General features: G+C 38.5%; 1 protein-coding gene across 1 annotated transcript; it reads left to right on the forward strand.

The window, feature by feature from the left end:
• The first annotated feature begins 2,123 nt into the window (after window positions 1-2,123).
• On the forward strand, window positions 2,124-3,122 carry LOC103247939 (olfactory receptor 51F1-like). The gene is given in 3 exon segments (XM_008019928.3): window positions 2,124-2,214; window positions 2,217-2,396; window positions 2,440-3,122. Coding segments are annotated over 3 exon segments (954 nt in total).
• The last annotated feature ends 11,571 nt before the right edge of the window (window positions 3,123-14,693 follow it).

Raw genomic sequence — 14,693 nt, forward strand, 5'->3', positions numbered from 1 at the left:
AGCCTGCTAAGCATTTTCATTGTTTTACAGATGGGTCTAGTAATGGTATAGCTTCTTATTCTGTATCAAAAGGTAAAGTTTTCCAGACGTCCTATACTTCCGTTCAAAAAGTGGAGCTTGTAGCTGTAATTGAGGTATTGACTGCTTTTGATATGCCTATTAATGTGATTTCTGATTCTTCATACGTGGTTCATTCCACACAGTTAATTGAAAATGCTCATTTACAGTTTCATACAGATGAACAACTGATGACTTTATTTACCCAACTGCAAACAGCAGTTAGAAGTAGAATGGACCCTTTTTACACCACTCACATTAGGGCTCATACACCTCTTCCAGGACCTTTGACTGAAGGGAATCAAATGGCTGATCGCCTAGTTGCTACTGCAATATCTAACGCCAGACACTTTCACAATTTAACCCATGTTAATGCCTCTAGTCCCAAACGCAGATACAGCATTATCTGGAAAGAAGCTAAAGCCATTATCCAACGATGCCCAACTTGCCAAATGGTACATTCCTCATCTTTTACAGGAGGAGTTAATCCTCAAGTATTGGAACCTAACTAACCTAAGGGAATAGTAACAAGTGTACTTATTATAGGATATGTACTCTCCTGATCTTAAACTTCACATTCTGCCACCTGGTATTTTTAAAAGCCTTGATTGAAAATTATAACATACTGAATATTGCTATTATTCAATTTTAAATCTTCCTAGAATTGATTGGAACAACATAAATGTACTAATTTATAAAATAACTTTTAGAATTTTAATTGAAATCCATATTGCATTTCTGTGTTTACTGAGTCAACTGCTTTTCTCATTCCCTTTCTCCTGAAAACTTCTACCATCTCCTCAAGTCATCACTTCATACTTTTGAACAGCAGTAAATTTCCTCCTGATACTTAACAGAGCAAAAGGTAGACACTGGGTAACTTTTCTTCACATAAACTTCCACCAACCTACCATTTGCTACTTACTCTCTAGTGTCAATCGAAATGATGGTCCTAAGCTTTTTAAGGGGTAATTACTAATCATTACCATTCTCTATATTCAACGACCTAATATTTTCTGAAGGACATTTATATATCAATCAATTCTTCACATTCTACATTTTCAATTTTATCCTACCTATTGTATCATTAACTTCAGTTTATGAATTTAGCCATTTCTCTAAGTACTTGCCATTTTGTAAAAATTCTCCATTTATGTTATACCTTTCTTTAATCACGGCCTATTTCTCTCCTTGCCTTCACTGCCAAGTTTCAGAAATAAAATAAACCGTACCTCCACTGCTAACCCTTCCGTTCATTACCAAAGTCACTGAAGCAGGTTCTCAGTTTCCAACTGCATTTCCTGGGGTCACTAATGAGCTCTTGGCTGCATTTGCATTTTTTAATCCTTGCCAGACTTGACAGCACAAGCAATTCAACACAGCTGTTCATGTAATAGTGGTTCATGTTAGTCTTCATGCCATGGTCTCTTGGTTTCTATGGTTCCCATAAAACCAGTCTCATCTTGCTGTAATAGATATGATCCTTTCCAATATTCTACAGAGTTCTGTCTTCACTGGTTTTCCCTTGTAAATCTACTCTCTGCAGTTGTTCACCTACAGTGTTGGATGAAAATGACACATATGCAGTTCTAACATCCAAATCTATATTACTGGCAATCATCTGGAGATCTGGGTCTGCAGATTCACACCCACATGGTCACTGCAGAATTGAGGATACTTATAAATATCTTTCTCTTACTCATTTCACTCAAACATATTCAAAATTAATGTACTTATCCTTTAACCAAGTCTTTATTCATAGGCTCTTATGATATTATGGAGCTCAAAGTTTTATAAATATAAAAAAATTATCCTAAAGTGGTACAAAATAAAGACATATTTTCCTTGAATTTTAGGTTAAAATATATATATATATATATTATTTGCTTAATATCCCTGGCTATGAATGGTAGATGAACATTATAATTTAATTTAGAGATTTCTCAATGATGCAGAGCTTATCCATGACCTGGGACAACTCTCCTAACCAAAAGAATATTTATCTGAATATTCTGCATAACACTGTAATGTATCACTTCTATAGGGTGGGAGCATTTTGAGGACAAATGCTGCAAAACTGGGATACCATGGAAATCCTAAGCAACTTGACATCTAAATTTCCAACATTCTTGTTAACCGGCAGTCCTGACCTAGAGTCTCCCATGCCTGGATCTCCATTCCTTTTTCTTGTTTTTACACCATTGCCTTCTCTGGACACAGCATAATCCTGTTTGTCATCATTACCCAGCAGAGTCTCCATGAGCCCATGTATTATTTCCTCTCCATGCTATCAGTCACTGATCTGGGCTTGACTGTTTCTACATTGTCAACAACATTAGGTATCCTCTGGTTTGATGCACGTGAAATCAGTCTCAACATTAGGTATCCTCTGGTTTGATGCACGCGAAATCAGTTTATACAGCTGCATTGTCCAGATATTTCTTCTTCATGGATTCACTATCGTGCAATCTGGGGTGCTGGTGGCTATGGCCTTTGACCGTTATGTGGCCATCTGTGATCCTCCGAGGTACACTACCATTCTCACTAACTCCAGATTCATTCAGATGGATTTCCTGATGATTACACGTGCTATAGTACTAATACTACCACTACTTTTGCTCCTTAAGCCTCTCTATTTCTATAGAATGAATGCCCTTTCCCGTGCCTACTGTTACCATCCAGATGTGATTCAATTAACCTGTTCAGACATTCAGACATTAATCTGTGGATTAATAGATCTCATACTGACAACTGGAATAGATACGCCATGCATTGCCCTGTCATATATCTTAATTATTCACTCTGTCTTCAGAATTGCCTCCCCTGAAGAACGGCACAAGGTCTTCAGTACCTGTGTCTCCCACGTGGGAGCAGTTGCTATCTTCTACCTCCCCATGCTGAGCTTGTCCTTGGTGTATCGCTATGGTCCATCAGCCCCCAGAGTGGTCCATTCAGTGACGGCCAATGTATACCTGCTTTTACCCCCTGTGTTCAGCCCCACCATCTACAGTGTAAAACCAAAACAGATCCACAAGGCTCTGCTCAGTCTGCTGCTTACAAAATGAACAGACATAATTTTATTTGATACAAAAAAACCTGGCATAAGTGACTTGCACTATAGAAAAGCAAACCTGGTGGCTTAGTGCCTATTGGATGTGTTTTTTTCATATTTTTCATTCACTCAACAGTAAATATGCTTTGTATTTAGTCATAAAATATGAGAATGATATATCACCCTGAGACATTTGTAGCTTAATTAGGAAAATAACAATATTGACATAATAAAAATAATACTCCCAGCAGCCAACACATATTGACTCTTTGTTTCAGGGTAGGTGTCCTACTACTAACTGCTTTAAGATATATTTCATTTAATCCTCATAACAGTCAAATGAAATACACAATATTATTTATTAAATGTTACAGGTGAAGGAACAAGTCTAGTGGCATTTGGGCCAGCAAAAGACATGTGAATAAGATGGTGCAGGGTTGAGATTTGAACGCAGGCATCCTGTATCTCAGATGCCATGTGCTTCACCACTGAATTACATATTCTGCCAAAAACATCTAACAGAAAGGTTATAAGACCAAAAATAAGATGTGGATCTCCATAAATCTATGCCATGTCTTAAAAGGTTTTGATAGCTTTCCTAAAATACACATTAGCTGTTTTCTTCATGGATAATTCATTATACAAAAGGTAGAAATAGATGTCCCATGGCATGTAAGTCATTATCCAGTGTTGAACTTTCCAGTCCAAAGAAAAACTTCAGGGATGAAGCACACTTGCTGATTTATCACAGGAAATAGGAACTTTCAAGAGTTAGAAAAGATCATGATGTACACTGCAAGAAAATTTGAGGCAGAGGTTCTGAACACTTTTTTTGCACAATGATCCCTCAGGAATCTAATGAAATGCATGAAACCTTCTCTACAGATAAACACACAAACATTATTTTCAATAAAATTTCAGAGTTTTGACAAATGACATGAAGGACCTATAAGACTCCCTTAATCAAAGAACCAAGGTAAAAAAACTTCATGGTTCTTAGCCTATACAGTTATACAGAGCAACACCCAAAATGTTTGGTTCCTGAAACAGAACCTATGGTAACTACTGATTTAAGAAAAAAGCAGAAGCCTCAAAACTTCTATTGCATAAAATGGTAGAGAAAGCTCCAAGTGAAATGGAAATAGAAAACTAAAGGCAGTCACACCAATTTGTTGCCACTGGAAAAGTAGTGATAGATGGGAGAAACATTCCATGTACCCCACAAACACTGGGGCAGCAGTGTGCTGCAGGCAGCACACATCAGCTTGAAAGAGCCCATTGTGTGCATCTCTTCCCAGCTATGCATTCTGTAATATCATATTGGTAGCTTAAAATCATTCATAATGAGAATATTAACTCCATGAGAATTGATAAGCATTAAACATGAGGACTTTCTTTTCGTTTTAAAGATTCAGTTGGCCGGGTGCGGTGGCTCACACCTGTAATCCCAGCACTTTGGGAGGCCAAGGCGGGTGGATCACTCGAGGTCAGGAGTTTCAGAACAGCCTGGTCAACATGGTGGAACCCTGTCTCTACTAAAAATACAAAAAAATTAGCCAGGCATGGTGTCGCAGGCCTGTAATCCCAGCTACTAGAGAGGCTGAGGCAGGAAAATCACTTGAACCCAGGAGGCGGAGGTAGTAGTGAGCCAAGATGGCACCACTGAACTTCAGCCTGGGTGACAGAGTGAGACTCTATCTTAAAAAAAAAAAAAAGGGGGGGCCGAGCAAGATGGCCAAATAGGAACAGCTCCAGTCTTCAACTCCCAGCGCGAGCAACACAGAAGACCGGTGATTTCTGCATTTTCAACTGAGGTACTGGGTTCATCTCACTGGGGAGTGCCAGATGATCGGTGCTGGTCAGCTGCTGCAGCCCGACCAGTGAGAGCTGAAGCAGGGCGAGGCATTGCCTCACCTGGGAAGCGCAAGGGGGAAGGGAATCCCTTTTCCTAGCCAGGGGAAATGAGACACACAACACCTGGAAAATCGGGTAACTCCCACCCCAATACTGCGCTTTAAGCAAACAGGCACACCAGGAGATCATATCCCACACCTGGCCGGGAGGGTCCCACACCCACGGAGCCTCCCTCATTGCTAGCACAGCAGTCTGTGATCTACCGGCAAGGCAGCAGCGAGGCTGGGGGAGGGGCGCCCGCCATTGCTGAGGCTTTAAGTAGGTAAACAAAGCTGCTGGGAAGCTCGAACTGGGTGGAGCTCACAGCAGCTCAAGGAAACCTGCCTGTCTCTGTAGACTCCACCTCTGGGGACAGGGCACAGTAAACAATAACAAACGCAGCAGAAAGCTCTGCAGACGCAAACGACTCTGTCTGACAGCTATGAAGAGAGCAGTGGATCTCCCAACACGGAGGTTGAGATCTGAGAAGGGACAGACTCTCTGCTCAAGTGGGTCCCTGACCCCTGAGTAGCCTAACTGGGAGACATCCCCCACTAGGGGCAGTCTGACACCACACAACTCACAGGGTGGAGTACACCCCTGAGAGGAAGATTCCAAAGCAAGAATCAGACAGGTACACTCGCTGTTCAGAAATATTCTATCTTCTGCAGCCTCTGCTGCTGATACCCAGGCAAACAGGGTCTGGAGTGGACCTCAAGCAATCTCCAACAGACCTACTGCTGAGGGTCCTGACTGTTAGAAGGAAAACTATCAAACAGGAAGGACACCTACACCAAAACCCCATCAGTACATCACCATCATCAAAGACCAGAGGCAGATAAAACCACAAAGATGGGGAAAAAGCAGGGCAGAAAAGCTGGAAATTCAAAAAATAAGAGCGCATCTCCCCCGGCAAAGGAGCGCAGCTCATCGCCAGCAACGGATCAAAGCTGGACGGAGAATGACTTCGACGAGATGAGAGAAGAAGGCTTCAGTCCATCAAATTTCTCAGAGCTAAAGGAAGAATTACGTACCCAGCGCAAAGAAACTAAAAAACTTGAAAAAAAAGTGGAAGAATTGATTGCTAGAGTAATTAAAGCAGAGAAGCTCATAAACGAAATGAAAGAGACGAAAACCATGACACGAGAAACACGTGACAAATGCACAAGCTTCAGTAACCGACTCGATCAACTGGAAGAAAGAATGTCAGCGATTGAGGATCAAATGAATGAAATGAAGTGAGAAGAGAAACCAAAAGAAAAAAGAAGAAAAAGAAATGAACAAAGCCTGCAAGAAGTATGGGATTATGTAAAAAGACCAAATCTACATCTGATTGGGGTGCCTGAAAGTGAGGGGGAAAATGGAACCAAGTTGGAAAACACTCTTCAGGATATCATCCAGGAGAACTTCCCCAACCTAGTAGGGCAGGCCAACATTCAAATCCAGGAAATACAGAGAACGCCACAAAGATACTCCTCGAGAAGAGCAACTCCAAGACACATAATTGCCAGATTCACCAAAGTTGAAATGAAGGAAAAAATCTTAAGGGCAGCCAGAGAGAAAGGTCGGGTTACCCACAAAGGGAAGCCCATCAGACTAACAGCAGATCTCTCAGCAGAAACTCTTCAAGCCAGAAGAGAGTGGGGGCCAATATTCAACATTCTTAAAGAAAAGAATTTTAAACCCAGAATTTTATATCCAGCCAAACTAAGTTTCATAAGTGAAGGAGAAATAAAATCCTTTACAGATAAGCAAATGCTTAGAGATTTTGTCACCACTAGGCCTGCCTTACAAGAGACCCTGAAGGAAGCACTAAACATGGAAAGGAACAACCGGTACCAGCCATTGCAAAAACATGCCAAAATGTAAAGACCATCGAGGCTAGGAAGAAATTGCATCAACTAACGAGCAAAATAACCAGTTAATATCATAATGGCAGGATCAAGTTCACACATAACAATCTTAACCTTAAATGTAAATGGACTAAATGCTCCAATTAAAAGACACAGACTGGCAAACTGGATAAAGAGTCAAGACCCATCAGTCTGCTGTATTCAGGAGACCCATCTCACACGCAGAGACATACATAGGCTCAAAATAAAGGGATGGAGGAAGATTTACCAAGCAAATGGAGAACAGAAAAAAGCGGGGGTTGCAATACTAGTCTCTGATAAAACAGACTTTAAACCATCAAAGATCAAAAGAGACAAAGAAGGCCATTACATAATGGTAAAGGGATCAATTCAACAGGAAGAGCTAACTATCCTAAATATATATGCACCCAATACAGGAGCACCCAGAATCATAAAGCAAGTCCTTAGAGACTTACAAAGAGACTTAGACTCCCATACAATAATAATAGGAGACTTCAACACTCCACTGTCAACATTAGACAGATCAACGAGACAGAAAGTTAACAAGGATATCCAGGAATTGAACTCATCTCTGCAGCAAGCAGACCTAATAGACATCTATAGAACTCTCCACCCTAAATCAACAGAATATACATTCTTCTCAGCACCACATCGTACTTACTCCAAAATTGATCACGTAATTGGAAGTAAAGCACTCCTCAGCAAATGTACAAGAACAGAAATTATAACAAACTGTCTTTCAGACCACAGTGCAATCAAACTAGAACTCAGGACTAAGAAACTCAATCAAAACCACTCAACTACATGGAAACTGAACAACCTGCTCCTGAATGACTACTGGGTACATAACGAAATGAAGGCAGAAATAAAGATGTTCTTTGAAACCAATGAGAACAAAGATACAACATACAAGAATCTCTGGGACACATTTAAAGCAGTGTGTAGAGGGAAATTTATAGCACTAAATGCACACAAGAGAAAGCAGGAAAGATCTAAAATTGACACTCTAACATCGCAATTAAAAGAACTAGAGAAGCAAGAGCAAACACATTCGAAAGCTAGCAGAAGGCAAGAAATAACTAAGATCAGAGCAGAACTGAAGGAGATAGAAACACAAAAAACCCTCCAAAAAATCAATGAATCCAGGAGTTGGTTTTTTGAAAAGATCAACAAAATTGACAGACCACTAGCAAGACTAATAAAGAAGAAAAGAGAGAAGAATCAAATCGACGCAATTAAAAATGATAAAGGGGATATCACCACCGACCCCACAGAAATACAAACTACCATCAGAGAATACTATAAACACCTCTACGCAAATAAACTGGAAAATCTAGAAGAAATGGATAATTTCCTGGACACTTACACTCTTCCAAGACTAAACCAGGAAGAAGTTGAATCCCTGAATAGACCAATAGTAGGCTCTGAAATTGAGGCAATAATTAATAGCCTACCAACCAAAAAAAGTCCAGGACCAGATGGATTCACAGCTGAATTCTACCAGAGGTACAAGGAGGAGCTGGTACCATTCCTTCTGAAACTATTCCAATCAATAGAAAAAGAGGGAATCCTCCCTAACTCATTTTATGAGGCCAACATCATCCTGATACCAAAGCCTGGCAGAGACACAACAAAAAAAGAGAATTTTAGACCAATATCCCTGATGAACATCGATGCAAAAATCCTCAATAAAATACTGGCAAACCGGATTCAGCAACACATCAAAAAGCTTATCCACCATGGTCAAGTGGGCTTCATCCCTGGGATGCAAGGCTGGTTCAACATTCGCAAATCAATAAACATAATCCAGCATATAAACAGAACCAAAGACAAGAACCACATGATTATCTCAATAGATGCAGAAAAGGCTTTTGACAAAATTCAACAGCCCTTCATGCAAAAACGCTCAATAAATTCGGTATTGATGGAACGTACCTCAAAATAATAAGAGCTATTTATGACAAACCCACAGCCAATATCATACTGAATGAGCAAAAACTGGAGAAATTCCCTTTGAAAACTGGCACAAGACAGGGATGCCCTCTCTCACCACTCCTATTCAACATAGTGTTGGAAGTTCTGGCTACGGCAATCAGGCAAGAGAAAGGAATCAATGGGATTCAGTTAGGAAAAGAAGAAGTCAAATTGTCCCTGTTTGCAGATGACATGATTGTATATTTAGAAAACCCCATTGTCTCAGCCCAAAATCTCCTTAAGCTGATAAGTAACTTCAGCAAAGTCTCAGGATACAAAATTAATGTGCAAAAATCACAAGCATTCTTATACACCAGTAACAGACAAACAGAGAGCCAAATCAGGAATGAACTTCCATTCACAATTGCTTCAAAGAGAATAAAATACCTAGGAATCCAACTTACAAGGGATGTAAAGGACCTCTTCAAGGAGAACTACAAACCACTGCTCAGTGAAATAAAAGAGGACACAAACAAATGGAAGAACATACCATGCTCATGGATAGGAAGAATCAATATCGTGAAAATGGCCATACTGCCCAAGGTAATTTATAGATTCAATGCCATCCCCATCAAGCTACCAATGAGTTTCTTCACAGAATTGGAAAAAACTACTTTAAAGTTCATATGGGACCAAAAAAGAGCCCGCATCTCCAAGACAATCCTAAGTCAAAAGAACAAAGTTGGAGGCATCATGCTACCTGACTTCAAACTATACTACAAGGCTACAGTAACCAAAACAGCATGGTACTGGTACCAAAACAGAGATATAGACCAATGGAACAGAACAGAGTCCTCAGAAATAATACCACACATCTACAGCCATCTGATCGTTGACAAACCTGAGAGAAACAAGAAATGGGGAAAGGATTCCCTATTTAAGAAATGGTGCTGGGAAAATTGGCTAGCCATAAGTAGAAAGCTGAAACTGGATCCTTTCCTTACTCCTTATACGAAAATTAATTCAAGATGGATTAGAGACTTAAATGTTAGACCTAATACCATAAAAATCCTAGAGGAAAACCTAGGTAGTACCATTCAGGACATAGGCATGGGCAAAGACTTCATGTCTAAAACACCAAAAGCAACGGCAGCAAAAGCCAAAATTGACAAATGGGATCTCATTAAACTAAAGAGCTTCTGCACAGCCAAAGAAACTACCATCAGAGTGAACAGGCAACCTACAGAATGGGAGAAAATTTTTGCAATCTACTCATCTGACAAAGGGCTAATATCCAGAACCTACAAAGAACTCAAACAAATTTACAAGAAAAAAACAAACAACCCCATCAAAAAGTGGGCAAAGGATATGAACAGACATTTCTCAAAAGAAGACATTCATACAGCCAACAGACACATGAAAAAATGCTCATCATCACTGGCCATCAGAGAAATGCAAATCTAAACCACAATGAGATACCATCTCACACCAGCTAGAATGGCGATCATTAAAAAGTCAGGAAACAACAGGTGCTGGAGAGGATGTGGAGAAATAGGAACACTTTTACACTGTTGGTGGGATTGTAAACTAGTTCAACCATTATGGAAAACAGTATGGCAATTCCTCAACGATCTAGAACTAGATGTACCATATGACCCAGCCATCCCATTACTGGGTATATACCCAAAGGATTATAAATTATGCTGCTATAAAGACACATGCACACGTATGTTTATTGCAGCACTATTCACAATAGCAAAGACTTGGAATCAACCCAAATGTCCATCAGTGACAGATTGGATTAAGAAAATGTGGCACATATACACCATGGAATACTATGCAGCCATAAAAAAGGATGAGTTTGTGTCCTTTGTAGGGACATGGATGCAGCTGGAAACCATCATTCTTAGCAAACTATCACAAGAACAGAAAACCAAACACCGCATGTTCTCACTCATATGTGGGAACTGAACAATGAGATCACTTGGACTCGGGAAGGGGAACATCACACACCGGGGCCTATCATGGGAAGGGGGGAGCGGGGAGGGATTGCACTGGGAGTTATACCTGATGTAAATGACGAGTTGATGGGTGCAGCAGACCAACATGGCACAAGTATACATATGTAACAAACCTGCACGTTATGCACATGTACCCTACAACTTAAAGTATAATAATAATAAATAAATTAAAAAAAAAAAAAAGAAAAATGAGTACCAGAAATGCTAAAAGTCAATGTAAAATATAAAAGATTTTATTTTCCACTTTAGTTGCTTGAAAAGGTAACTGATTATTCAGAGAAAAAAATAACTAATATATTGTGGTGTTTATAATATATGTAAAAGAAAAATGTATGACAATAACAGTGCAAAGGAAAGGAGGTGGGAAATGAAAGTGTACTGCTGTACAGTTCTTAAACAATACATGAAGTAATATACATTATTTCAAGTTAAACCTAATACATCAAAGATGTATGTTATATACTGTAAGGCAGCAACTAAGAAATAAGTGAATAAAGAAGTATCTATGTGTCCCAAAAAAAAAAAAAAAAAAGATTCAATTTATCAGCAGGCCAGTGAGTACAGGTATATTTTATATATGGCATTGCAGGAAACAAAATAAGTTAAAAGTGCAGTAAAGTATATTCCCTTGAACACTAAAGGCATCACTTCATGTCAAGTTTCTGGCATTTCTCCTTCAGCATCATCATTAGTATCACCACTAGTTCTCCACATCTTAAAAGGAGAGAACCTTTCTGCTCATTTATGTCTTCTCGCCTCTAAGTCCTCTAAGCTCTCAGCTATACTCACTTTCAGTTATTCTGATCTATTCAGCAGGCCTGACAAACTTTGTTGTTTCCAAGACATTTTTGCATGTTTCATCCCAGTAATGCACAATAAAAATTATGCTCCCTATCTTGTGCACTTTATTTTTCAAGCTTATTTATTTATTTTTTTAAATTTACAGATAAAATTGTATGCAGATTTAATTGAATGCAGATTTAATTTAATTTAATTAATAAGGTTGTATGTGATCATACAGCATGGTGTTTTGAAGTATCTATACATTGTGGAATGATTAAATCTAGCTAATTAACATATGTGTTTACCTAACATAGTTATTAGTTTTGTGGTGAGAACAAAACATGCACTCTCTTGGCATTTTTCAAGAATACAATATATTGTCATTAACTATAGTCATCATGTTGTATAACAGATCTCTAAAATGTATTCCTTTTATTTAACTGTAATTTTATATCCTTTGACCAACATGTCCTCACAGCTGCCCCAGCCTCTAGTGTCCACCATGCTATGCTGTGCTTCTATGAGATCAACTTTTTCAGATTCCACATATGAATAGCATCATGCAGTATTTGCCTTTCTGTGCCTGGGTTGTTTCTCTTAACTCAATATTCTCCAGGTTCACTCATGTTGTCACAAATGACAGGATTTCGCTTTTATGGTTGAAGAATATTCCATTATGTATATGTACCACATTTTCTTGATTTATTTATCCATTAATGGACATGTAGGTTGATTCCACATCTTGGCTATTGTGGATAGTGCTACCATAAACAAGGGAGTACAGATATTACTTGAATGTCTTGCTATTTCTCTCAATTATGATAGTCAAATTCAGAAACAATTTGCATCCTCCCTAATATTTAACTTACATTTCAAAGTAGCTACAAAAAACAACTGTGTGGAAATTTTTTCTAATGCACCAGACTTATACCATGTTTTACATCTCTTACAATTTTTGTTCTCATTTCATTTCTTCACTCCCAGTACATTATGGTACAAAATAATGATTATGGGCTTTGGAAAAAAACAGATCAGGATTCAGAAACTTGTCTGGACATTTTCTATTGGTGTGAAGCTGAACTAATAACTTAATAATTCATCTGAAAACAGAAGATACAAAAATAATATAAGGAAGACACATAGTATAGAACCTCAATTTTAGTTTTCATTCCTTCTTTCCTAGACAGATGTATCCCCTCATTTATAATTTACTTCAAGTATCCTTAAGCTGTATGTGGTGAAGAAGCAGACTTGTAATATTTGTATTTCCAGTTTGTTGTGAAATAGATACTAGCACATAACTTGTGCTGTATGTCTTATCTCATATCAATGACAGCTTCCATCCTTATTTATCTTTTCATCCAGACAATCCCATTTATTACATGACTACATGTCCTGAAAATGTCAAATTGCTGTAATATTTTTGAAAGTCTTGCTTTAGATTCCTGTTTGTATCTCCGGGTTAACTGGTAACCAATAGTCACGGAAGGGCACTAGTCTATAGACCGCACTTGAGAGAGTGCTAACCTAGTCCATATTTCCATTCAGCCTTCTAAAACTGCATCCAGATAACACAGTTATCAGATCACTCTGCTCACAATAATGTTTAATACTCTACAGACACCACTTCTAAAATTCATGTAATGTCATAAAGACCCAACATAAACTCACCCATACAAATGAAAAATATGTTAAATCACATGCAATATGTTGACAGTTCACTACTACCTTTTTAAGCAATAAAAATGGGGAATTCTGGTTTTCAGAAAGTTTACACTTCTCTGACAAAATCACCATCTAATTGTAACTGATTTTCCTCAAAATATGGATTTAACTCAGATCCTGAGGCAATAATTCTTTAATGTGCCCCTCAGATTTTAATTTATGTTATTATTTCTACTAGCCTGTTTACTATTTTTCTTGTCTCCATCACCACGCCCAGCTAATTTTTTTTTTTTTTTTTTTTTTTTTTTTTTTTGTGTTCTTAGTAGAGACGGGGTTTCACCATGTTGGCCAGGCTGGTTTCAAACTCCGGATCTCAGGTTATCTGCCCGCCTTGGTCTCCCAAAATTCTGGGGTTACAGGCATGAGCCTCAATGCCTGGCCCTGTATGAAATTTTCTAGAAAATTAAGTCTAAGTATCATTCTCAAGTATGGGATACGCTGCCTTCAAAATCCCAGCATGTTTACCAAGTGCATGCTTATTTGTAAATGGCAAATGTACTACGAAAAATTCTTTGCCTTTCACTTTTCAGGTAGCATAACAATATTACCCAGATTAATAAACAGCTAAAAACTTCATTGCTGTGGCAGGTCCCTAAATGTTTGCAAGGTACATCTTTCTCTCACTAACAATACAGGGAGTATGAAATACTATCCATCAAAAGTGAATGCATACTGTTTTTACTTGTCTCTACTGAGGGGAATATATTCATCAGAAAAAATAGTGCCATTACTTGTTCCAGAGGGTGTATGATCTGTTCTAATAAAGACATAATATACATTATAACAATGGTAGAATAAAAATAGAGTATCAACTTGAATAAATTAGTTCATCATCAACCTCCTTGATCCATCTGTTTATTGCAGAGTGACTTGTGTAACAGTGACTTAAATGAAGTGATATGGTAGGAACCTGTGGTAGGCAAATAATGTCCCACCAAAGATGTCCACACCCTAATTCCTATAATCTGTGAATATGTTATATTGCACAGGAAAGGGACTTCCAGATATAATTGAGGTTATGAAGTTTAAAATAGGGAGATAATCTTGGATTTTCTTCATAGCCTAATCTAATCACATAAGCCATTCATTAAAAGCAGAGAACTTTCTATGGCAGGAGGAGAAAGAAAGCAACAGAAGAGAAGGTCAAAAAGATTCACACCACGAGAAGTACTCTATGCCAGCTGCTGGTTTGAAGATGAAGGTGTAATCATGATAGAAAATGAAGGTAACTTTAAGGAAATAAGAGAGGCTCCCAGGTGACAGTAGAGAAATAGGAATTTCAGCCCTACAGTCTCAAAGAACTAATTTCTCCTAATGACATAACAAAGCTTAGAAATAGATTTTACCCCACAGTCTTCATATAAGAGATAGGCT

The sequence above is a fragment of the Chlorocebus sabaeus genome, chromosome 1 (assembly GCF_047675955.1).
Source record: "Chlorocebus sabaeus isolate Y175 chromosome 1, mChlSab1.0.hap1, whole genome shotgun sequence".
Classification (NCBI taxonomy): domain Eukaryota; kingdom Metazoa; phylum Chordata; class Mammalia; order Primates; family Cercopithecidae; genus Chlorocebus; species Chlorocebus sabaeus.